At 31.2% G+C, this 27,609-nt stretch overlaps 1 protein-coding gene across 2 annotated transcripts; it reads right to left on the bottom strand.

Annotated features, from left to right (window-relative positions):
• Positions 1-83: 83 nt before the first annotated feature.
• On the bottom strand, positions 84-27,609 carry LOC125064578 (CD63 antigen-like). 2 transcript variants are annotated; one of them, XM_047671689.1, is made up of 6 exons: positions 27,418-27,609; positions 6,197-6,385; positions 4,593-4,763; positions 3,697-3,909; positions 2,691-2,782; positions 84-491 (listed from the first exon to the last, which is right to left on the bottom strand). In XM_047671689.1, the coding sequence occupies exons 1-5, from the start codon at positions 27,475-27,477 to the stop codon at positions 2,711-2,713; spliced, it is 705 nt and encodes a 234-aa protein (XP_047527645.1). In that variant the 5' UTR covers positions 27,478-27,609; the 3' UTR covers positions 84-491; positions 2,691-2,710. The 2 variants fall into 2 exon arrangements, with proteins under 2 accessions (XP_047527645.1, XP_047527646.1); XM_047671690.1 differs by having other exon boundaries at positions 2,724-2,782.

The following is a 27,609-nucleotide window of genomic DNA, read 5'->3' as shown; positions in this document are numbered from 1 at the left end:
CAATAAATTTCATAAAATTACGCGTAACAAAATTTTAATTTAACTTAAATTTAAAATGTGTAACGCGTTAATTTTTTTTAACGTTATGTCAATTAAAATTAATGAATAACCAACAAAAAATGTCGTAACTACATTACCGTGTAGGTAATGTTTTCGGCGTATCGATTAACTAGTAAGTTAAGGTAGAGACAGTGATTATATGGAATTATAGTCGCTTTAATTTAAACGTAATTAAATTGTATATTACATAGAAAGAAAAACAATGTTATCAGGTCCCGTATTAGATTGTCTCTGGTTAAAAAAAAAACAATTTTGTTTATGGTAGTGGTAACAGTTCGGAATTCGAAAATATTATGAGGTGGGGCTTTATCAACTTAATAATAACTTAACATTTAGATAATCATAATATTTTATGGTATTCTGTTTCGTTATTTAAGTTGATTGTTCTTATTTGAAGTTATTTATCGTGATGTCTCGTAATTCAAGCGTACCTGTAATTTTAAAATGGGACAATTAATATACAATTATAAATAAATATAAAAAATCTAAATTCAAATAGTAAAATGACTTGTACTGGTACCGCAAAGAAAATTATTAACAAATTTCATTCCACATTGTGACATATTATTTTATTATTCGTGCAAACTGTAATTAGTAAATCCAAATCCTTGACAAGTTTTGTACATTATTTTATTAATATCCAGAACATTTAAACTTTACAAAGTAACAATATTATACAAAGTTACATCATTTATTCACACAGATTCAAATATAATATTCAATGAAACGATCAAAAGCTACGATTAAAATTTAAATTTTTAATTATAGCTTATGATCACTTCACACAAATTGCATGCAATTAGTAAAATTAAACTCAATAAAATATTAATTACTCACCATTCCGCATATAAACTTGTTCAATGACTTTCAGCAATGTTACCAGAATAAAAAACAAAATCTTTAATTAAATGCTTTATTCTGAATAATCGTAACATCAAAATTAGGGCACAATATTTAGCTTATTATAACTTTAAGTAATGGCAAGTTACAAATTTTATGATCTAAAATGAGCATCGAATTTTGGCATTCATTTATAATCAAAAATCAATTAACTGTTCTCCTATATAGTTTTGTTTTAACTGAAATATAATTTATTTTATCTTAAATGTGTTTATAGAATGTTTATTAAACATACTCTATATTATATAAGAAATTACATCACGAAAACTAAAGCATATTGTTATATGCTTAATATAAAGCTTAATGCGCTTTTAATTAATAAATATTTTTTTAATATGCTTTATGGAAATGTTATACTTTCATAATATGTTAGATTATTTTTAAAATATATCAATGTCTATTACTATAGTATGACGAAATGTTAAATGAAGTCTAACTATTTATAGTTAGCAATCAAATATATTTGATTTTTATTCCAAAGTTAAAACTATGTTTTGTTATTATTATTTAGTCTTCTAAGGTACTCTACATTCCTACGTTACCCCATAATATTTTTACCTTTGTGGTCATTCAATACCAGTATATAAATATATATGTATGTAACTATATATTTAGTCAAATATAAGTCATTGACTTATAAAGAATAATTCAGTAATAATCAAAATTTTTGGAATGTTAATATTATTTTTTATTGTACTAGACAGTATAAGGCTGATTGGTTTTTTAACAACAGTTAGATGTCTAGAATGTTAGATTTGAATGACAGAAGATATTAAAATTAATTAATTGCCAGTAAAACTGATAAATCTTTTCGCTGGTAATATTTAATGTTTTGTAAACGATCTTGTACGTACTAGTTGTTTAATTATCTTTATTATTGTGTAATTTTTAATTTACCCTTTGTGTCAATTGTCCGAAGTACAAGAGTTATTTGAACATATATTGTTAGTAAAGCTATATCCCAATACACATACAATTAAGTATTGAGATTCCTCGTTTAGAAACAGTTAATAGAAATTTAAAAAAAAGTTTATTTCTTCAACATACATCATTTAAAATGTTTATTATAATTAAATATTTTGTATAAAGTAAAATCATTATAAAAAAGTTGTATTAACTGTTTCTGAAATTTAGTTCTTTGTTCAATATTCAGCATCCATATTTCATAACTTACCATCAAAATGTCTAAGACTTGCTTTATACTTTAGACTTTTATATGTATTTATTTTAATAATCAAAATAGAATAGATACTTATAAAATTATTCTGCCCTTATTTGCAATCATAAAATTTTTGTAAAATGAAATAAAACGATGCTGAATAAAGAAACTCCTCAGCCCTAATCACCACATTACAACAGATTATAAATACTTTTACAAAAGCTATATACTTACTGTTATGTATTAACCCACAGTTACAGTATACTGTGATACAAAATGGCAGTAGCATGAAGCCATAAAATAGTAACTTGAAAATATAAACATCCAAAATATATTGCATTAAAAAACCATTAGTGAAAAATTACTCTTACACTTGTGTTTAATAATTTCTTATTTAATGAACATATATAACAAAAAATGTTTGTACTTTTTAATTTTATGCGTAGAAAACAGCACAAGTGTAATAGTATCCAATCAAAACCATGTGATTTGATCATAAACCGCCGCCATGCAGTGAACACAGTCCGTCAAAAGTAGCCAAAAAAGAACCAAAAAATTGTGTCATAGGTACCAGCTCTAATGTACAAAATATTAGTAGCGTGACCTTCTGTCCATGTTTCTAATGGAGTTGGCGAGGCACAGCGCGAACAGGGCGCCGATCACCTGGAACATAACATTTACAATTATTACATTAATTTTCCTTCTCCTCAAACGGAGGAGAGGTCCTGAAACCAATGGATTTTTAATTACATTTAATGAGGGTACACTTAGGTCATGTCCGATTTAGAAAGAAATAGTATTTGTATATCCGAATGGTACGAATGAAAAATCCCTAACAGTGTAGTAAAACATGGCAAAGAAATCGGCATGTGTTGAATTTAATTCATCAAATTGGAGTGGGGCAGTGTAGTTGAATATACTACAAAATAAATATTCTCATTAGAGGTGAGAATGAATATATATTAGTATTTCTTATAATAAAATGTATGTTTGGCAAATATAACTTGCACAAAGAGAAAAAACTTCTTCGCCCATTAAATTTAAATTGACATGTGATGTTTTCTTGCCATTAGTTCCTTAACCATTGCACAAAATCAGTTATCCAAATATGAAAAAATAACATTTTCTCTAAACTGTATTAAAATTGATAAACCTGAATACAATATCCATTAATCTACCGAAGTTCTGTTTAATATATGAATGTTGTAACATTGGGCCCATACATCGGCTGACTATTTAGCACATCTGCAAAATTTCACGCCTCCGTATGATTTTTCCCACACTTGGAATAGTACAAAAATCATATAAGGCCTTCGTCTCTGCTTTTACTGTCGACAGAGGCTGATTCAGAACTAGGTAGATTCAAATTCAATATTGCGAAATTACTATTAAATATAGAAGACTAAAAAACAGTATAAAAGTTAATTTAGTTAGTTGTAGTATATCGGGTGTCTTGCTAATGGATGTCGGGGAGAAGGGAACTTTCATGTTGTGCAATTTTCGTTATGTAGTAGAGCATTTTCTAGTTGGTAATATTCCATTGGTATCAAAATACTTCTAAGGGTCGATAAGCTTACCTCAACACAAGCTACGCCAATAGCGACACCAGCGATAGTCTTGTTCCACATCTCGTAGAGGTCGGCGACTCGCGGGCTGCAGCCGTCGCTATTTGCGTCAGCGATGGTGCACTGGTCTGCAAGAATTTTGCCGACGGTACCCAAGCGGGAGCAACAAGACTTGGGCAGGATGAGACCATAATCAGATGCGCTGTTCTTGCCGCAACAATTGAGCTGAAATATAAATATATTTTTCCATATGTTTTTACCATATTTAATAGAATATGGCAGACTAGCGACTCGCCTCGGCCTCGCACGAGAAAATTATGTAAGATAAATATGATTTAAACCCTATAGCATTCAGGAGTAACACGGCTTTTATACAAGAAAAAAAATTGAATTGGTTCCGGAAATTATCCCCTACAAACAAACAAACAAACAAATTTTACCTCTTTAAAATATAAGTAGAGATTACAGAGGGAGTGTTTAAGCAGAATGCAAATGTTTTTCATTAACAAGAAGGTTAAAGAAAAACTCAATGCTCAATATTATTATTACTAGTAATAAAGGTGTTAATTTCCTTTATATGTAGGCTGTTCTTATATTCGTGACTAGTTGTCAGCCGCGGCTTCGCTCGCGTCTAAGAAGTTGGTCGTTAGATATTATGTATAAAAAAGTCTAAGTCCTTCCTTGAGGTTCTAACTTGCTTCACACTAAATCTCATTAAATTCGGTTCAGTAGTATGGCCTTGAAAGCGCAACAGACATACAGACAAGAGTTACTTTCGCATTTATAATATTAGTACCAACACTTTGATCGACAATGCAAAAGACCCAACGGCGTAATTGTTATAACATTTATTATGAGTGAAGCAGGTTCATTAAAATACAATTTAAACATAGTAATCACAAAATTACCTGTTCTTGAAGATTGTTGAATACGGTCTCAGCAGCGGGATCTATGCTTCGTTTGTCGAACAGGGAGTTAACGGATTTGACGAGGGCTTCCTTGATGTTGTCCGCGTAGGTGAACATCAGAACAGCCAGCACCACTTGAACGATGATGATCACCAGCAGGAAGATAGCGTACTGAAAACAATTAAAAAAAATATAGCCGACTTAATCGCGATTATCAAATCAATTATTCACGTAGATTTTTACTTTTTTTTATAAGGCACCTCAGGCAGCTTCGATTTTAAAGTGTGTCTTTACTATAACAAGATACGATACGAAATGTAACAAGTAAACTCTTTTCTAAATTCAAATTTTAGCGAAATATATTACAAGTATTTTTTTTTACATTTTTATATTATTATTTATAACATTTTATAAGCTTTTATGTAACTTACATATTAGCATATTGCGTGGGTTTCGCTACCGATTTTTAAATCCCTTTAACCAACCGATTAAGATAAAGCTGCGAACATTTTTCGTACCGATGACGACATGTACTAATAATACCTAGTATAATTTAATTTTGAATTTGTACATTTCAGATCAAACTTACATATTTTGAGATGCAATTATGCTATCAAGAAGACGAGAAAAAATATTGATAAAAAAGAAGTATTAATATTTTACCACCAGACAGCAACACGTAGCATTGTTGTGTTCCGGTTTGAATGGTGAGTGATGTAAGGAATGGTTAATATTTCTTAAAACGCCAATGTCTATGGGCCGTAGTGACCGCTTACCATCATGTGGTCCATGTGACTAGGCCATATCATAAAATATATTAATCAATATTTCGTACAGTGAGTCATTCGTTATAACGACCTCGAGAGTAACTCCACTCTGAATCACCCTTATATTAATCTTTGGAAATAAACCCTTATATTAATTCAAAAAATGAGACATATTTATTTCTAGACAACTTTAAATTTCCTTCCTTATATATCTAAATACACATTAAGTTCAGAGGAATAAGACAGATATCATTGTATCGTCTTATTCAAGATCAATATCAAGGTATTAGTTACACAAACCGCAATTCTAACGCACACTATGTATATATTGTGTGTCGGTACGGTTAAGAACAAACCTTACATACACATTAGCACATTGTTAAGGAGTTAGTGGAAAGTGGCTTTCTTTGTAGAGAGCGACCTGGCTTTTGTTTGAGTAACAATCAGAGACCAGACCACGTCACAAAATAGAAACGATTGTTTCTTTCGCTTGTTTAAAAATTCCATCACACACACACATATACATATTGAAGCTATATACTGAATTTTAAAATGTGAACTAATTATACTTATGTCAGTCTTTCCGAATACGTGATAAATATGACGTAATCAAAAGCATGCTGAGCTATTTATTTATTTGTAATTAAAATATTTTTTCTGCTTCAACTTTCTTTTACTTTCATTTGAAATGTTTTTGAATTATAGACCGAGACGATTTAAAATAGATTTATGGCATCTACGGAATGTTAATTGAAGATGATTAAAATTAAAATTTCAATACAATTAATTTAAGTTATATAAACTTAAATTGTAATCATTATTTAAATGATTACTCACCGTGACAACCATGCAATGGCTCTCGCGTATCGCTCCGCAGCATCCGAAGAAGGCGATAACGAACATCACCGCTCCGATGATGATGAACACCCATGGCGCAACAGTCAAGTGACCCTGCAACTCCTGCTTGATCACAGACCAGTTCAGCAGCACGGCGACACCGATTCCGATCACCGCCAGACCGAACAGCTGTTGAAGGAAAATACATATCTTAGTAAAAGTAGTTTCTAGTTATTTTAGCTTTTCTGAGTTTAAACTAAAAGTGGTATTATGATATATTGATTTCTGATTCCAGGATTTACTAAAGACCCCCTACAAAGTTTTTATTCGTATCTAGTCAGCGTGACCAAAATTATCATAGTCACCAAGTTTTTTTGTATAGTGTAATATTTTATTTTATACATGTAGATGGAATCCCAGCGGGCGTGCCTGCCGTTCAAAGTAGGTATTGGTGTTCATTTATACATTCTATATACATACAACCTTTGCCATTTCGACTAGTAGGTGCTTAATATTGATCATAACGATGATTACGACTAAAACGATTTGATAGAACAAAAACTCGAAAACAATATAAAATCTAGAACATTACGTTGTTAATTAATATCGAACGTGAGAAGAATACTATTTATACATTACATTGGAATTAAAAAAAAAATTACTAAAAGTTGACAGAAACATTTTATTCTTTTCTATCTTTTAAAACAAAGTTTTTTTATAGATATTTAAGACGTGGTCATAGATAAATTACAAATGACCAGTCACTAAATTACGTATTATGATTATAATAACTTAAACAAAAAATATATCTAATCTTTGAAAAAATTCACAAGCCACAGACCATACAGCACGTTCTACGTATTATTGCAATACAAAAAAAAAGTATTTCCACAACTAAAACGGGCTGAATATTAGACAATGACCGCGCAACACTCAAGGTTTAAAAAAAAGAAATTGAGTTTCGTATTATAACAATCATCTTGTCTAATTTTACGAATCGTTTATTTATCATATGACATCATGATTCAATCTGTTATTCCGTTTCAAGGATTTATATAATAATAAAAGTGGCACAAGAGATTTAAAAATAGCACCAACGTAAAGGTTTATGGGTTATAAACTTAAGAGATAATGATTCTATTTGTCTTCTCCAATCTTTATACTAAGCTCATTTGACAATCATCACTGTCTCTTTCGAATGTTTGAGGATAATAGGGGAGGCATGATTTTAGTCTTTTATTCAGCATAAATATTAAACTTAATTTATGTTGACAGTAATCAGATGATGACAGTAATAAATGCAAATAATACTACGTTTGTTTCGAGTTGTCGTTTCGTCTTTACACTGAATCCCGATTCTAACATAGCCTGATTGAGGTAACAAAGACAGACAGACGAAATTTTTTAGAACAGATAAGTTATAATATATTTTAATGTTATTTTTAAACTATTATCTCGAGCATCCATTATCGATTTAGTCATTACCATTTAAAAATATATCTTACGATAAAATTAAAATTTACCAATTAACCAAAATTAGAAATACGCAACTTCACTGACCATCAAATTGATTTTTATATGAATATTTGATACTTTGCTTTATAAAAAAACTATTTATATTTGGTTGCATGAATTTAAAATATTTTAAGTACTAAACGTTCGCACCTACAGCTCTAAAAAACTAATATTACTAAGAGAAAAAAAAACACTATTGCGTTTAAAAAAGAATTTGATCTGATATGATGCCATTTATATGAGATGATCAATTATTTTAGTGTAAAATTTTAGTGTAAAACCAGCTTAGTAGTCGTTTTATTTGTCGTTGTGTTGTTTTTACGTGTCGTCGTCAAGCAGTTCAGTGCTGAATTCTGAATGTGGGTGCGAATTAGTGTTGCTAACCTTCTCCACGCGGGGGAAGGCCCGGCTAATTGTATTGCTTTATAGGAAACCTAGCCAAGTTAAACAGAAATACCATTTAAATGACATAAAATTCCACGCATTGCGATGTGCACGTGCACAGGTGTCGTGCAAATACAATGCATAGCCATTTGCAGACTGGTCCCGCTTTTTGGCCAAGATATATTAATTTCTTAGGAGTTGGCAACCCTAGTGGGAAGCGACGTGTCGATTACTCGATTCTGCACTATTTCTGTTTAGTACCGGGTTAGTACAGTCCACGCTAACATTTCAAATATCACATACGTAGGATATTAAATATAAAAATGAATTGTTATTTATTTAGCTGTGATAATATAGAATTTTGCTGTCTCTTATTATGCGAGAAGATGAAAAGAGATAGGAGCAAGGAAGTCTTCTAATTCTGTCAAATTGTTACATTTAGGCGAATAATGATTCGCCTCCTATCATCCAAAATCGATGATTTTTTTCAAAGAGATGCAACATAATACAATAATTATAAGGTTTCGTAATGATCAAGTAACTATTCTCATAAAATTCATAATATATCCTACTGGACGTAAGTGGTCACCGTTACCCATAAACATTTGCACTGTAAGAAACTTGTTATATCCGACATTTAATTTTAAACTCTATGCTATTACGCACTAGTCAAGATGTGTAAATTTAAAGTAGACCACGAACGCTTTTTGTGTTCAAACACCTGAAACAAAAATACAGCGATCCAGTTGCCGGGTGCTATTTACACAAAACGGCCAACCGTACAACGAACCCAAGTATTTTAAATATTGAAAATACGCAAACAATACTGGCCTCTCTCATTATGTATTACGTAAGAAACTTGCTTGAGACGATCGATTACTCACATCGCTCCGTCTGCTTCAACATTTACAGACGCATTCAAAGCGCTTATGTTAAAAGCAGTAAGGATTATTTTAGTGAACGATGGAGCATTCAAATTTAATCCTTGCATTAGCGAGATAAATGACAAATTTGTTTCTTACGTTTTATTGAGATAGCGCATTGAACGTGAAGGATTAAAAACTAGCAGATGTTTGAAGTTGTTGCATAACACGCAGCTGTTTTAACGTCTTGGTCAGCAGACGAATATGTTTAATGTATTGTTATTTATTTTACACAACACTCTCGCTGTTAATACGTGTAATAATGTCAATTTATTAAATTGAGTGTTTTCGATTATAAGTTCAGTTATTAATTCGGAAAAATGGGCCTAAAATGCAAGTGAGGCGTGAAAGCAGATTTCTGGGTATTGTTTAGAAAAGCTGGCAAAGCTTAACTTGAAATTGTTAATCAAGATTCCCTATAAGCTTTCTCCGCCATTTTGAAAAGGGGGTTAATTTTGCTTTCTTGCGATAACTCAAGTTTCCGTTTTGTGATACTAAACTTTTTTGATACTTTTATTACGCTTTACAATTTTGGTCCTATGATTTTTTTCCAATATAAGACGTAACTGGACCGTTGCTGAGATATTGAATTATCAATCTAGTAGAGCATATTTATATATTAGACATTGTTATTATTTATCTTGTAAAAAATACAGGTATTTATGTAATATATAATACATGACCTATGAATATCGTAACATGATACGTAGGTCGGCAAAATGTCTATCTTAACTACGAGGTCGGTAAAATGTTATAAGTAACTATTCCTAATCAACGTTACGATCACCGCACATGTTTATTAAACAAACCTATTTGTTTTTATCACTTTACCCGTTGTGGAAAAATTTAAAACGTATTAATAAAAACGTATAAACATATTAAAGCGACGTAAAAAGTTGAGTACAAATGCTATCCTTTTACACTCATGTTTTAAGACAGAGATAGCTAAATATATTTAGCAGTCTAAATCAGCTTGATAGCAAACTGTTACCAATATGAATTCAATGGCATAGAAATAGTATACAGTGTGGAGTAGAATGAAATTTTATGACTTAGTAATGAGTTTTCAGTTCCACACGAGTCGCTCGTAACATCACATTACTGATAAGAGTCATACGTCCCGTTTAAGGTTGTAAAATTTAGAATGTAGAGTATGTTATGAACATAGAAATATAGTCGCGACTTCAAACGATATGAAACTTAAGTGTGTTCGTTATTAACAACAAGCCAAGTGTTTGTTATTGTATTGAAAAAGATTATACAATATTAATCCCGTATCTGGTTTTTGGTGGCTGGAGGCATAAGTTATTTAGATTCCTGGAATACACACATCCTATTAAAATGCATTTGACCTGTTTGCTACTAGCTAGTATACTATTTTAGAGCATATATAACGATCGTCTTTATTATGAACATGCTTTACCTAAGACGACGATGAGTGCGAAGATAATATAAACTCAATATAACATCATAAATTCTTACTTCTATGCGAATGTTTTAGTAATTATAATTAATAAGGCTCTTAAATTATATCATCCGAAACTGTAATTTTATTATCACAATTGACGTGATACAATAAACGGGATATTATCATCCGGGGTTACAACGACGGTTACAAGTTCATTGACACTAAGGAACCATTAAAAAAAATAACATCTCAAGCCAAAAGAAACAAGTTTATTAGTACAATCGTCGGTATTTAAAATCGAATAATTTATTAGACTATAAAATTAACATTTTAGTGGCGAATAGATACAATGAAATAAATTCAAGATCAAACATTTGCCCGTTTTCACTTCGCGTCGAAATTATTTAACTTGATTGGGTGTACAAATCACATCGGTTCGGAAGATTTATATTGTTTTTAAAACACGAGAGATACGTTTCGCATAACAACTGTTAACAATTTCTCACAACAATTTATCAAATTATCAAATAAAGTATTTAGTCTTTATAAAATTCATATTTCACAGGGATTTCGATTAGTTTCTTAATCTTTAGGACACAAATAAAGTACGTTTATAACGTAAATAAAAAATCGAAGAATTTTATAACAGTTTATTTTTAGCTTATGAAAAAGAATGAAGTTTTTTTTAGTTTTTTAATATATACCACGTCAGTTAATTTGGATAGTAATATTAATCATTTATTCGACTAAAGTGAATTCAAACCATTTCAAAGATTACAATAATTTGATAATTATCAACAATAAGTAATAAAAATACTTTGCATTGTCTAGGGGATCTACAAATTTTTATCACTTGCTCTGTTAGATAAAAAATCGGATTTTCATTCATAATAAATAAAATATTTTGGCTCTTGTTTTCAATTCATAGCGAGAACTAATTAGTCATCGTAACACAATTACTGGAATGAGGACGTTCTGACTGAAGATGGTCACCAGTTTTATCTAGATGGTACTAAGCTATTGTCATTTGTTCTGTAACCACTTAATTGGACATCGGAAATACCAATCGATGTTAATGATATGATGTAAAATTGTTACATAAGAAAGAGAAAATTTTAAAACAAAAATACGTTATTTTAAAATATTGTTTTTTTATGGCTATTTGTATTCAATTGTGGCTGTGGTTATACCTAATATTAAATAATAGTCTACAAGTGACTTGTTGACTCTGTTACTTAGCAATTTTCTCTTTTACAATTTCTAAATTATCTAATATTCGTAACTGAAAACAATCCGAAACAACAGCATCTGAAAGCAGTTAAATGCAGACCCCTTCATCCCTGTTTTAAATGTTACATTTATAATTTATAAGTCAGTTCTTTCTAAAGTTCACGATAAAGTTCTGCAATAACAATAGCTCAATTATTTTAAATTAACTTGAAAAAACTTTTCGACTGAAATAAAAAAATATATCCGCAATTTTCAAGGCATTTGTAACTTGTTTCCTTTTAAAAAACTGCATTATTCCAATCATTAGTAGATACGTAATGGCTTAATAAACATTATCTACATTAAACGAATTTTATTTTAGATCTTAATACATAAATACATAATTAATAAAAACTTTTAATCGTATTTTAATATTACGACGAAAATGTAAATATAAATAATGATAAAAAAAATTCACGCTAAAAATTTTGGATTATTCAATAAAAATACCTCGGTTTTAACATAAAAGCAATATAAAATTTTATTATTTGCAATTAAATGATATTATTTATTGTCTTTAAATAAAAAATAATGCATATAAACTAAATAAATTATTAACATAAAATTAGGCTGACTAATGTTTGATACATTCAAACAAACTTGATGATGTAATATTAAAAAAAAATTAAATGTATTTAAGAGCGTAGAAATAATTTAATAAACAAGCACCACGGGGCGGTGAACGGGTATAAATACATACGCCAAATCGTTCTAAATCGTCTAAACCGTATTAATAGCCACACGATCGCCTGCAGACACTTTGATATAACAACATATACCATGTATACACGTTAAGCCACTGACAAAGCGGAGTTAAATCCAAGATGTAACTAATTGCAATTGACAAAAAAGTGACCGTTCAATCTCCACCATGTCTTCTCCATCGCACGTGACATAGGTGAAATTATCTGTGCCCAAATAAATTCCACAAAAAAAAGAAGTGTGTAAAAGAATTTTCTCCAACCTTAATAAATATAAAACCAAAGTAATTCCCTAAATTCAAAATTCTAGAACTCGTCAGACACCAAAGTTTTTACCAGAGAATTAAAGAATATACTGTCAGTATCAATCATCTATGAAAATGTTGTAATTTTATGAGCTTTCTTATCAAATTTACCAACATCCGGGAAAAGTGAGTCAAACTTTGCAATATTTTAAACAGTTAACACAAAGTACTGTGTTGGTGACATTATAGTATAGAATAAAATTTTTAAAACGGATCTATTTAATTCAACTATGACCCTCAATAATTTGACTAATAAATAAAATACAAAAGACGAGTACTCTAAGTACCTAAAAAATTTAATAAATGTCTGGTGTGCATTTTTGCTTTTACGACTTACATTCCTTGTAATGGATATCTTGTCTTCATTTGAACAATAGTTACTTGAATGCAACAATGCGAAACTTGAAACTCAACAGCAAGTTTAAAGTCTAGACCAAAACCAGACTAGTTTATTGCAAAATGTAATCTACAATTTCTCGCCGAATAAATTCCATAGACAAAGCAAAAATGTGATATTATAATATTTATGTAATCTAATGTTTAAAAGAGACTATGAAGTATTTATTCAATACATACATATATTAGCATTGCCTTTTCCGATTAAAGTGAAATGTAACGCCAATATTGAAAACAAACATAGACTCAAAAGTAAATCGGAGACTTTTATTTCAAATATTGGAAATACAACTTCGAACGGGAATTAATTAACTCGATTTAAGTTTATTTTTACATCTGTAGATACTATTAAGTAAAGTCGCTTCCTGCTGTCTGCACGCTTAGATGTTTTAAACAACGCAACAGATTTTATGTGGTTTTCACCAAAAAACAAAGTGATTCAATAGGAAGGCATATTGTGTAGAAAAGCCAAGAAAATTACGAGTATTAATACAGATCCTTATTATTTATACACCCGTTTGAGTTGTTCACACATTTAAATATAAGAATATAATTATAAATTCTAATAATATAAAATAGCAGATATTTTTTATATCATTTGTTTTTTGTTTCCAAAATATTTCTTATAACAATTACCGATTCAATTTATTTCAGCCATTTTGAAATACAAAACAATACAAATACTTGAAACTATTATTAATAGTGTGACCTCAAAAATTGTTAACACATTGCAGGCCGGATAAATTCACATTTTAGTGCAATATCTTCTGAACTAAAATGTTACACGTTCGCTGAAATGTGCAATACAAACAAAACCAAGGACTTGTTTAAAAATATTTTTAATTTAAACTTGATAACGAGTCACCTGGGCATGTTACGAAGACACTAACCGACTTTACTTTACTTGAATTAAAACTAAGCACTATCAAAAGACGCTCGTGCTTAAAAATCTTCGTCTTGGTATACGTGAGATGACTAATGTAAGAATAAATGCTGTTGAAACAATAGATGTTAGATCATATTTGTTAATTGATTGATAAAAGAAAAGTTATATTAGCACAACTGCTGAGCTAAGGGCTCCGCTCCTTTATGGAGAGAAAGTACCTATGGAGCTAATTCCATCGCACAACGTCGATACGGATTTGTGAATGAGGCCTACATACCTACGGCAGATTTTCATCTAGTATTTGCAGATTTCGTCACTATAGTTTCTCTCACAGCTGAGTATGATATATATTATACAAATTAAGCACATGTAAGTTCAATCTTCGATTAAAATTCAGGTATTTTACCTATAGTTATTTTTTTGGCTACAATAACGGCGTATATAATACTAATTATTCTCGGCGACAGTAACGATGGTAAAGTAAATGAACGCAGTGTTGGAAATTAAGCATAAAAAAACTAAAATAATGATCGTCACGACAGCGGCATTATTGAGCAACGAAAACAAGCGTACTTCCTTAATTTCGATTGTTAAGGTCATTGTAATGTATCCTAATCTAGTTTGTATCGCATGTTTTTAAACATCACTTGCATTTTATCACAGAATTTTAAAGTTTTTCGAAATACATATTTAGAACTAGACAGAAAGAGAGGAAAATAAGTAGTTCTAATATTTTTTCTCCCACGTCTACCAACTAAATCAATTAGGTATAATATAGCGCCTGGCGTGTCTCGTAACTTAAATAGTTTATAACAAGTTTTTGTTAAAGTATAAATAATTTGGAGCAAAAACTAAAATTAGCGAGATCTCATTTATTTACGTCTATTTGTGATAGAACTGGTTCGTTGTTCGTCCAAGGATTTATTTTGCTGGCAAATTATACTCGATGTGTTTCAATCTTTTCATATTTTTTGAGTTTTGTATTAATGTTTTTTAATTTATTATTATTAATGATAGGTTTCGTCCTTATTCCATCCATATCCATCTCACGCACATTAAGACATCTTGTAAGTACGAGCGTCGCCCACTTAATGCCGATATTCTACCAAAAAAAATATTATGAGCTTGTGTGCGCGTCCTTGCCTATGTGTGTATACACGTAAGATATAACTATTCTCTTATTTTTGTTTATGTAAATAATATATTTAAACAGTTTTCAGAACAGAACTGCCTTTGTTCTATAATGGTGACGTTATACGTTGACTCATCTTTAAATTTCTTCGTACAAAATTTTTTGCTTACAAACACTTTGCCATGATTTTTGTTAATATGCTTCATCTTCTCAACATTTTGCTATTTATGAAATATTTACACATACAATTCTTACAACGGTGAGTATTTTGACATGTAGTCGTTTACTCCATTAACTAACTCGCACAATTAATCTCAATGAGGGTTAATTGGTCGTCTCGCGACCCTCGCGTTTATAGTTTCGTCTTTTCCTTAAATTAAAACAAAATATTACAAATAGTGAAACCTTTGAAAAATCATATTTAGAACATAGCATTATTTATATATGTCATTACGTCTAAATACAGAGTCGATATTAAGAGATTTAATTTATTCATTTTTGCTTTTTACACTTTCTGTTTTTGTTTTTATTTTTAATATAAGTTGTCATTTGTTTGTATTAATTGTAAGTGGAAACTCGATTGATTTATCTATTTCTTATATTTTTGTTTTTTCACTATTAAGCTTAATAATAATTGTTAATTTCCCAAATAAATAAAATCTCTTAATATCGACATTGGCCTCTATATTTAGACGAAATGACATAGTCGGATGTTCGATAAGCCCCAACGTGGACTTTCCACTGGACTTGACTGCCCACTGACCATTAAAACGTAATCGGTATAACTACAATGAGTCACGCTCCAACTAACAACGGACCTGAGTATTACTAATTACTTTAGAAATAAATCTACAATACAATGACTTTACTTTTGTCTGCTGTTGCTATACAGGATTTTTTCCTGAGCATTTTTTTTTGCTAATATTACAAAAGCGTTTTCTACGTTCCACCCACTCATCAGTTGTTATGTCCAACATGAGTATTTTGTCGTCAGCCAATAGTAAATAGGCCTCTCTCAAGGTGCGCCGAGGCTCCCGTTTCTCTTCCCTCCACATACAATCGGGTCACGCCATTTCTATGGTTTTAATCAATGTTTAAATAAATATTAAGTGGCACATTTATCCATCTCCGTATATGTTCAAAGAGTGCTTTATAGGTATTTCAAAGTATGAAAAAGCGTGGTTAGCAATTAAAAACTAAAGTATGTACATAAGTATTATCTTCTACACGGGTGTAGTAGGCATACGTTTTTGATGTCACGCAATGGCTTTGGCCAGCGTGACCGAGATATTTCACAGCCGTTTGAGTTTGCATAACTCGTGACATGAGTATAGTGGAGACGGAGAGTAATCCTGCGCATCCGCATTGCGTCATATCAACGACATTCATTTTCGATGTTTGAACAAGAACATCTTTTAAATCTGTTTTTTCCGTTACAACATTATTCGTTATCTAAATGTTGAAAACTCAAATCAAGTTTCAATTATATCCTATAATTATTAATTATAGCATTATGTTTTTTACACTACTCTAAATATTTCTAAACGGTCTACAAAGGCCGTATTTGTTTTAAAAAATATTTTATATTTTTTATTCGTTCGTTATATAAAAGACTAGCCGAGATGGCCCAGTGGTTAGAACGCGTGCATCTTAACCGATGATTTCGGGTTCAAATCCAGGCAGGATTGCCTGGATTTTCACTGAATTTTCATGTGCTTAATTTGTGTTTATAATTCATCTCGTGCTCGGCGGTGAAGGAAAACATCGTGAGGAAACCTGCATGTGTCTAATTTCAACGAAATTCTGCCACATGTGTATTCCGCCAACCCGCATTGGAGCAGCGTGGTGGAATATGCTCCAAATCTTCTCCTCAAAGGGAGAGGAGGCCTTTATCCCAGCAGTGGGACATTTACGGGCTGCTAATGACTAAAAAAAAAAAAAAAATAAAAGACTAAGAACATTTCCAAGAAAATCGACTTACTCCAATACTTTTCCTAGACTGAACATATTGGAACCGTTTCTAATATCCAGAGGATTACATCAACAGATTCACTGGACTATATTGGTTGGGCCACAAATTAAAAAAGATACATGTATGTACAATGGAAATACATCCAAAAGATAATTTCGTTGAAGTATCGATTTAAACGGACAACGCCAATAATAGCAAAATAGCAATGAATACAGCTATTCATCATCAAGATATTAATAAGCTATGACATACACTTTTAGGTCAACAGGTCAACGAAAACATCACCCATAATTAAATTAACTTTCGTTACCTACTTTTTCAAAACCTTAATAATTTGTACTTCATTGTACATATATATTAATAACATAGCAATACTAGAAAAAAATACTTATTTATATCGAAAAGCAGTAAGGAATTGTGTCGCATATTACATTGTATTGGCCAGGTATTAAACATTTATATTTAAACATAAGTATTTATAAATGTATATATATAATATTATATAGTAAATAATTTGATGTACCGATTGAATTGATCACTGAATGACACAGGGCCTTACGGCAGCGATAGAGACTGTGATGAGGTTCAATTTCCGTCCGTAGCAATTATGAATATTCTACTCAGGACTAGGGTAATCAATCGGGGGAAAAAAATGAATCGTTAATTTGTTAATTATAATCACTTATTATAATCGTAATTATACAAATCACTGTTTTGCAATCACAATGGAATCGCAAGGTGCTCCCGTTGGACACGACGAGAAAAACCTATAAAGCGGGGTCGCTAACCTCTGGCCGACCTAGATTTTCTTAAAATAGAACTTTTTCACATTTCGATCGAAAGTATGTCCCACGAAGTGACGGTCTTTTACCGCGTGGTACAACAGGTGAGTTTTAGTACTATAATTATTGTATAATTTCATTTAACGCGCATTGTATAAACAAGAAAAATATATTAATTTATAGTAAAAATAAAACTACACATAAGTATAATTATATAAATTGCAATCTTTTTTCACACTCTTTTGTTTTGCCTTTACTCCAAAGTTTTATATTTTAATATATTAAATCTTTTGGATTGTAAATTTCTCAATACATTGTACACATTCTAAGAATCCACCTTGTAGTCGAAGCATCTATACAACCCAGGTGTTCCGCAACTTTTTCTAATGTTGCATAAGAAGTCAACGACCGATTGACAATGAGGTGAACGAGGGTAGACAAAGGACAGGTAAGCCTAACGTCCACGGCAGTGAGCGCAGCACCAGTCAGCTTTACTGTGAGGCACAATACCTTTTTTCACTCGTTCTAATTTAGTACAATTTTTTTCTTAGAATCTTAAAGTAAAATATACTTTATTTTTTACGCATTTGATAGCACATTAAAATATTATCATGTTCTGTTATAATAATTTTATTATTATAATAATGAGAAAGGAACGCTTCCCTAATTGTGAGAACATTCTTAAATTGAACGTGTCCGGAATGAGAAATTTAATGTAAATTTAACTGTGATTGGAACACTCATAGGATGTGAGCTTTGTTCACGGGCGGTCAGGAAACTACTTCTAACTAAAGTATGTAACCCAATAATAATATTATTTTCTTGGCCCGTGCGTTTATTACCCGCGTTAAATAATAAACGTAACTCCACATTCGTGTTACCTACAATGATGTTTTTAGTTCAGAAAATTTCTCAATGATTGAGCATACAATCAAACTTTTTATCCATACATTGTACCTGTCCTATATAGAATTATCCTATATATATTATATGAAACGAAACAAGGCCTTCAATAAAAATTATTACTCCATATAAACAAAGGAATCATCCGTTCCAACTCTAGGAAATATTTAATAGCGGATTACAACAAACAGACATTATTTTAATAAGGCATTTATCATGGAAATTTCCACAAGTTTTTTGAGTATAGAGTTCATTTGAATTAGAGTTATTTTGAAAAAAAATATATAATTAGTATTTTGCCATTGTTATATATATGTGTATGCGGACGACCATTGGCACTGTAAGAAATATCAACCATTCCTTCCATCGCCAATGCGTCACCAGCCTTGGGAACTAAGATGTTAAGTCCCCCGTGCCTGTAGTTACACCTTATAATATGTAATGTAGTAAGTATTTGCTTATTGTTCAGACATAGGTATTACCTATAATTATATAAATTCAGGAACATCTATTTTATGTATGTATTGAATCGTATTATACAAGCTTATTACTTTGTATGACTGTTTAATATATTTTCCCCTATCTACATAAATAACAAACATTAATTAAAGGTACTACTCGATATCTTAGGATTATACACATAAGTAATAATATTATACGCACACATAGTAAACTCACATGTCTTATATATACTAACATAATAAAGAGCTAAAGTTAGTTTGTTTATATGTATGAACTAATGATCCGATTCTAAAAATGTTTCGCTGTTAGAAAGCTACATTATACCCAAGTAGTATATAAGGTATAAATTATATTTATATCTTATCATTTTCTTTATTATTATTTTCACCCGTGCGAAGCCGGGTCGAGATGCTACTGATTAATAGGTTGCTATTCCGTCTTTATCGGCATTTAATTTTGCACTAAAAGCACCGGCACGGAAGGAGTAGTCATTGAAATCAGGTCACGTGCTTTACAAGTCTCATACATAATTATGCGAGTCCTTTGGACGTACCCACTACCCATGGCCTCTGTATGGAAAATACTGTTTAATGATCCGTCCTGGCTCAGGTAATTACCGAGAATTAGCGCTGTAACGAGAAACAATACAAATCGCTATTATTTATTTCTTTCATGTTTATATAAGTACTCAGAATGAGTAATTATTTATTTAAACGTTACAGTTATAGCTCATAGCAATGGTAGAAGTGAAGACTTACTCGTAATTATGAATTCGTAAAAAAATGGCGATTCGAAGGTTAGCGAAATTGTAATCATAAATGAAAGTAAAATCAAGTTTGATATAAATAGTTAAATAAATAGAATCGTAGTACCATATGTTAATTTATGTATCTATATGCGTATTATAGTTAAATATATATATGTCGAATATATCTTACAGATTCATCATAAATTCTCTGAAACCACGCCTACGGAATATGGACTTGAACTTCGGTATTTTCCTCAAGCAAAGAATCCGTTTAGAACGGGTTTTATGATAATCGTCTCGTGTTAAGAAGAATTAAAAAAAAAATTACATTTTAATATTATAATACATACTTTAATAAAACCTTCTAATGTCTTATTATATATATATAAAAAAATGTATATTTTTATCGTATTTTATAGATTTACGATTAAGTCGAAATTAGAAACGTAGTTAACACTTTCGTAAAGATTTCCGGCATAGTATTCTATTAAAAACATATTATATTATAAACGTATAATAGAGGGCGCGCGAGTCGTATTGAATATCGTATCTGCAAATATATTTAAATTTTAATTAGAAGTATACACGTATGTAATTATATATTATATAAACCAAACGTACGTAGTCGTGGGTAACGACTAGTTTATTTATGATTACTCATTATTTTATTATCATGGTTTAAATTAGCGCAACGTGAATAAACGAAATATGTTTGAAAACGACGTTCCGAGTCTTTCAAGTTTCAACACGTAAGCAACCAATTTCACGGTAGCTGTTTCTAATTTAAATTTTGCATTCATATATATTTGAGTACAAGGTCACGACCACAAGTAAGCAGCCATCAAATAATGCCGATAAATATTCATTTAGGGTTGAAAGCGGCGCCATAGGGGCGACAATTATCCACGCTGACTTCATTCTACCACTTAAAACAGTAAATTATACGCCGTAATAAATATTTTATAGTATCTATCATAAGCTCCAGAGACAAAAAGTAATAAATTGCTTATATTAAATAATTAAGCATTTGTTTATATTTAATGGCAAAAATGTAAAGAACAGATAACATAATGTAAGAACTTGGTCTTAACTCAGATATAGTATTATGAATTATAAGTAATATTTAATTGATACGCAATGAAAATATATATTCGAGAGATATATTTTCCCGCCGTGACGAGTATTTATCAAGGTTCATGTTGCCATATTAAAAAGGTTTTTTGTTTGTGGCACAGTAAAAATAAAATTATAATAATTGATATACAAAGTGACAGATACGCGTCTATAAAATACAGAAAATAATAATTCATATAATATCTTATATCAAGTATTACATTGTAATTGTGTCTTACAATAAGAATAACTTTCTCATTGCTAAAGCGACCTCTAACACTGACAAATTGGTAAAAGAAGTTTGGAAAAAAAGCTGTCAAACCAAATTAAGAGAAAAACCTCGTAAAACTTATTATTATTCAAATAAAACAATAACCAGCAAATATATCTGCACAAGAATGTGTTAGAACACTTCAGTAAAATATTTTGTTATATGACAAGGTTGTGTGCGCAACATCCGTTTTTTTTAGTATTAGTAGATATTGCGATACTTAGAAGTCTATTACAGAACAGGTTTCTAATAGTGTAGTTAGTTAAAGATAAGAATTGAACCAGTAATACTTTAAAGTTTATGCAATAGCAATGAAACCGCAATTGCCAAAATATGTTATTATACGAACTGTTACAATCGTATTCATGTAATTAAATTAAAATCATTAAATTGACCGACATTTGGAAGTTATTACTGAGTGTTGTTAAGTGACGTAAGTTCGACATATAACGACGATTTAACAAAAACTAATATATATTACTAGTACATATACTACACTATATTCATGTATTAAGTGCGAAAGTGACTTTGTCTGTTTCTCAATCTGTTGTACTTTCACAGCCAATCATTTGACCGAATTTGAGGTAATTTGGTATGGAGCAATTTTAGATATTTTGGGGTTCTAGACAAGGAAAGACAAAGCCTACTTTTTATACCTAACACCTCACGACCGACGCTTAAAACGCGAGCGAAGCTGCGGACAACTAGTTAGTTAGAATTAAAAAAATATATTTATTGGTGTGTACTACCTTATCGGGCTTCTTAATGTCACCTTTTTTAATCTTATTTATGGTATATGCTTTGTTTATTTTTTCTGTCTAGATGTATTCTAAAAGCTGTAAAAGCGTAAAAAATATTGGACAACGGTTGGCCACTAAGTACACACACACTATTGAAGTTGTATGACGTTTGGCATGACGTGTCAAGCGTACCTACGCACGCACACCAATACAATAAAGTCGACTCGATTTAGTTATTTTGTAGTTTAATACTCTATATATATATATATTCATTCCTACTACCATCGTTGTTTAATAAGTAGTGGTAAAATAGTGTTAACCAATATATTACTTTTTGTGTAGTATTTTAAATGCAAATATGTTATTCAAATTTCCTTTACTCCCAACAATATAATAGATAACCGAATACTTTAAATTGCAATCAGTCCGACCAGCCAGTTAGTTTTATTTTGATATAATTGCGACTTATCAATTATATCAAAATATACTTTATTTAAATGTGGTTTTTGAATAATTATTTTACATGATTTTATCGAATGTTACGTTACTAAAGGTTCGAAAATGAAAGAACTCGTAAGATTCTTTTAAAATCTGTGATATATATTACACACTTGACAAAAGGATTTATTTAAGGGTCTGATACATTAAATTCCTTGTCCAGTCCTGCTGGCAAAAATCAATTGAAACAACTAAAAGAAACAACTACTTTGGCGCCGAAGTAAAGTATCTCTTAATACGATTTAACTAATTTAACAGAACTAAATACATTGCAATCTCTTTATTAAATTTGTAGTTAAAAAGTACAGTAATATTTTTAGTCACGGGAGCTAAATTCATTTAAATTTCCGACCGTGGCTTCGCCTGTGTGTGGGTTTGAGGGAGAGTATGTGGCGGCCTTGGGCATAAAAAGTGTAATATTCCGGACCGTAATCTATCTTTTCGCCAAATTTTATTTAAATCCGTTCAGCCGTTCTGGCGTGATTGAATAATAAGCAATCCATCCATCAAAACTTTCGCATTTATAATACTAATGTTATATTATCTTACTAATAAGATATTGTTTCAACAGACTTATCACCATCATCATTAAAAGCGCATTACAAATAAAACTTAAAGAATTGAAGCGATTGTGTCCATAGTATTAAATAGCGAATATATCTAAGTTTATATATATATTTAAAGTCGATGTTTGCAAGGATGCAGGCGCCAAGTCGGCGTCTGAGATCGCTCGATGATGTCACCTCCACTCCATCACGTTTACAACTTCAATCGTAACTTGTAAGTAAAACGTACGTGACATTTTATCAACAGATTGCAAGTATGCAAAATATTTATTGTAATTTATGAGATTTTTCTGATAAAATCACCTACGTTCTTTCTATATATAATAATTCATCGTCTAGATTGATACATATAATATGTAACGTATGATTAAATGTTAGGTAAATGCCATAATTATTGTATATTATTTAACAGAAATTAATTATTTCTGTAACATTCATGAATGATTTCCCTGATCGGCTTGAAACTCTATGTTGTTGAAACTTGCGTGACGGTTTCTGACATAGTACCATCACTATACAACAGGTAATGCGGGAGTCGATAGAATAATTGCTTTCTCATAATTTTAAAGAGAAAATGCAACTCATACTGAGCATTATGACCGAATGAATTATGAATGTTGGTCTAGTGTATATAAGGCCGCAAGTCCCGAGGTCCTAGGTTTAAAAATCAGGTCAGGCCGATAAGCAGTTATTAGGTTTACCTGTCAAAAATATCTATACTCCCATGCCTCGAAAAGCACGTAGAGCCGTTGGTCGTGCGTCTGAACTAACTCTGCTCGTGTTAGGTTACCGTCGGATTATGAGAGTGAGGGAATAGAGAGATCATCATCGTTTGCGTACACATTTATGAAATGTTCAGCGTATTTGGCAAGTCTCCTGGGAGACTCTCTAGGTGGGAGAAAATCCAGACTAGACCCCGTAATATTGTCGTATATATACTGGAGTTTATGGTAGGTTGTAGGTACAAGATAAAGTATTCAAAATTGTATATCATGTTCTTTTTTATGAGTAAGATTAAAATTTACTTAAGCCTTCGTTAAGTATATTCTATTAATAATTAATGCTTTAAGTTAAAACAACTAGAAATGGCGTACATAGTTAAATATTCCGAGAGCACATCGAGTGCTGTCGGAGAGCAAATATGTAGAATATACGCAAAAATACATATTATAATTCTAGAACAGCTTGATTCAATTCGAAAGTAGTACAGGGTCTAATAATAATTCTTCTACTGCAATTTATTTATATTTAATTGTACCTACCGAGCGAGATCGAACAAGTGACAGTTACGAGTCTTTGAGTTACCATTGAAGGTTATTCACAACTTTAACCTTTTCACAATTATATTATATGCTTGCATCGTTGATCTAGCGGCTAGCTTATAAGGTTGCTGACCACAAGTGCCTGGATTCAAACCCCTGGCAGGGAGAGTAGAAATTTAATAAGTTTTTCTTTAGTAATTCTCAGTAATAGCCCGAAGTCGCGAAGTTGACAGAAGGGTATGCAAAAATCAATATGGTTACAACGACGCGTCACATGTAGAACTTTGTATATTACACTGACGACAGCGACAACGGGCGCAGAAACTGGTGAATAGAGTACAATCTACGACCATCAAAGAGATCTGGCCATTACAATGGCTTCCATAACAGGGATAAGACCCATCATTGACAGGATGGCCGAATACAATCCAGACCAGCTTAGGATTCCAGAATATCAATAAAACTCACTGACAACGACCGAGCAAAGAAATCTGACAGATTGCAATCCAAAAATCGACTGTGATGCTGCTTGGAAATAAAAACATGCAAACGCATCAAACTTCTAAACTCTACCAGATACAAAGGCAACAAGTCTGTGGAGATTATAAGACAAAATTAAAAAAATAAAATAAATAATCAGTCAATGTATTATAAATAAAAAGTCACTTCACTAGTGATAAGGTTAATATACAGGGTATTCCCGTTAGGAGGTAATAGAGGTGACTATTTGCGATAATTTTAACCCCCATATGCATAATGCAAAAGTAAACCATTTTTGACTTATTACGTTTTTTTCAAAATAAGTCAAAACTTTATTTAAAAAAAAAGTGTCTTATGCAAAAAAGAAGTTATACATGTGTATATTATTTTTATAAATAATTAAAGGGCCATAAAATTATGCGCAGTTTCTATTTAGTTACGAAGGTCTGATTCCAAATCAAATGTATAAAATATATAATTTATTTTTATTTATAGGTATCACTAATAATATTCAACCGCGTATCTGTTACCAATAAAATTTTACGTATTTAGCATTGATAAATTTCAATGAAACCTTTTGATCTTAATATTGATATACGAGTATAGAAATTTAAAGATGCTTTTGAATATAGAATACATTACTCAATCTTTTTCGAGAGTTCTTAACCTTCCAGCGCCATTTTCGTCAACGAATACTTAATTAAAACGAGGAAAAAAATTATACATCCTGTCACGTTCGATTGAAGCGCGATCCATGGTCCTTTGGAAACCCTTAAGGACTTTTCCGTGACCTACTTTCGTGCTTTATATAATGTACACCTATTGGCTGAGCTGGCAACTTTCCAAAGGATGACCTACATTAATTAAGACCTTTAATTGAATTTCGTAAATAAGCTAAGTAACCAATTATTATGAATGTGATAGTATGTTTGTTTGTCAAAACTCGCAGACACAGAGGCACATGATTTTTTGGCAGTATTACCGTAGCCGTTGTAGGGTGACATCATTGTTAATATTAATAGCAGGAAAATGCACAGAAGGCAAAACAACGTATTACAAAAGTGAAATGATGAGTGAAGATATAATGTTACCAATACTCAAAATGCCATAATATTAAACAGGTGGTATTTGATGGGAGAAACCCTATGGAATGTTGCTAGCCCAAAATACATTCAACATACACTTACTTCGACGTCACACGCGGATAACTACACGAATACCTATTTTATCAAACTTAAAATTAATAGAACTGACACCCATGGGATGTTTTTGTATTAAAGTGACGCCTTACCATCATTTAAGAAAAATAGTCGAGTCGGCCGTCATATTCTACCAATTATAATTTAAAATAAATTAAAAAATTACAATTCTTAGGAACGTTGACATTCGACACAATGCTTAGGATTGTGCACATGATGCAAATGTGCATGTGACGTGTGTGATCACAGCGTACAATAAGAGACTGGCTATAAACATACGTGATGTCATGTGGCTGTATAGTATTGAGTCATTGCATGTTGCTTATTACGATGGTTTTAAAAATGCTATTCATGACGGCATACTAAATCTTATACCATTTGAATAATTATTTGATTTAGCGCTCATGGCGTGACGATAGCGGATACTTTAGGGGACTTTACATATTCCATAGCCTAATAAAAAATCCGTATTTAGACAACCTTATATTTTTATTCTTCTTATACACTTTATTTAATAATGTATGTATGTATGTACATATATCATGCATACATAATAATATAATAATATTTATAAAATAAGAACTAATTTTATTATAAGAATAGAGTATAGAATAAAGATGGTTGAGAAATAAATAAAACTGAGAAATGTCTATTACTTAAGAGCTTTTAATAGACTTTTAATAGAAATCTAAAGTGAATTTATCGTGACTGTTTTGATAATTATATTTGTTTATATTATTGTTACGACTTTATTGAAAATAACAATATGAAATAAAACAGTTAATAACAACAATACTAATCAATTATAGATGACGCCCATTATACATTTCGACATTTCGTACGTACGTATTACATTCCTACATCATAGTGCGGCTACGTTCAAAGGACGCAAGTTAAGGACGAATAGGTGTAAGCAGACGTTTGACGAAGGTAGGACCGAAGACCCGACCTTTCTTCTTTTTCTCGCTGGAATTTGCCTCTTGCGTGCAACAGAGAAAGTGAATAATGTGTACATATTTCATATTACTGTTGTTAAGGGTTGCTTTGCTTAGTATTTTATACTTAATAATTTTATCATTGGAATTAGTTTTGTTTTAGCCTATTTTGAAGCTATTAGTTTATTAAAAAAATATCCGTAATTTAAATCGATAAAATCTATAAATGTATGTCCTTTGAATTGTATTTACATTCCCTAACTACTAGCTGGGCATCGGGCCACGTCGAACAAACAGTGGGTTTCACTGTCCGCTGACCACCGTCTATCGTAACAACAAAACCGGTTCTCCCGCCCTTTACCCCAACTCACCGCGACCACCAGGTTGAAGAAAAACAGCACATATTTCACAAAACTCGTTCCACACCCCATTTTGAATTCACAGCGTCGGAGTCACACACAAAACTACACAAGTTGAGGTCACTCACGGATTTACTTGTTTACGAGTTCGACGGAGCGACACAACCTTATTTCTTTGGTGTATCGAAAGCGACTACATGAAAA

The sequence above is a fragment of the Vanessa atalanta genome, chromosome 6 (genome assembly GCF_905147765.1).
Source record: "Vanessa atalanta chromosome 6, ilVanAtal1.2, whole genome shotgun sequence".
NCBI lineage: Eukaryota > Metazoa > Arthropoda > Insecta > Lepidoptera > Nymphalidae > Vanessa > Vanessa atalanta.
Note: the sequence above shows the minus strand (reverse complement) of the source record. Positions and strands in the feature narration are given on the sequence as shown.

Bases quoted from the DNA above. Each gene is read 5' to 3' on its own strand.
- LOC125064578 (XM_047671689.1), bottom strand. From the start codon at position 27,477: ATGGGGTGTGGAACGAGTTTTGTGAAATATGTGCTGTTTTTCTTCAAC. The intron at 4,764-6,196 runs GTGAGTAATCAT...AATTGTTTTCAG, and splicing joins GCCATTGCATGGTTGTCACG to TACGCTATCTTCCTGCTGGT. The intron at 2,783-3,696 runs GTAAGCTTATCG...GTTATGTTCCAG, and splicing joins TTGGCGTAGCTTGTGTTGAG to GTGATCGGCGCCCTGTTCGC.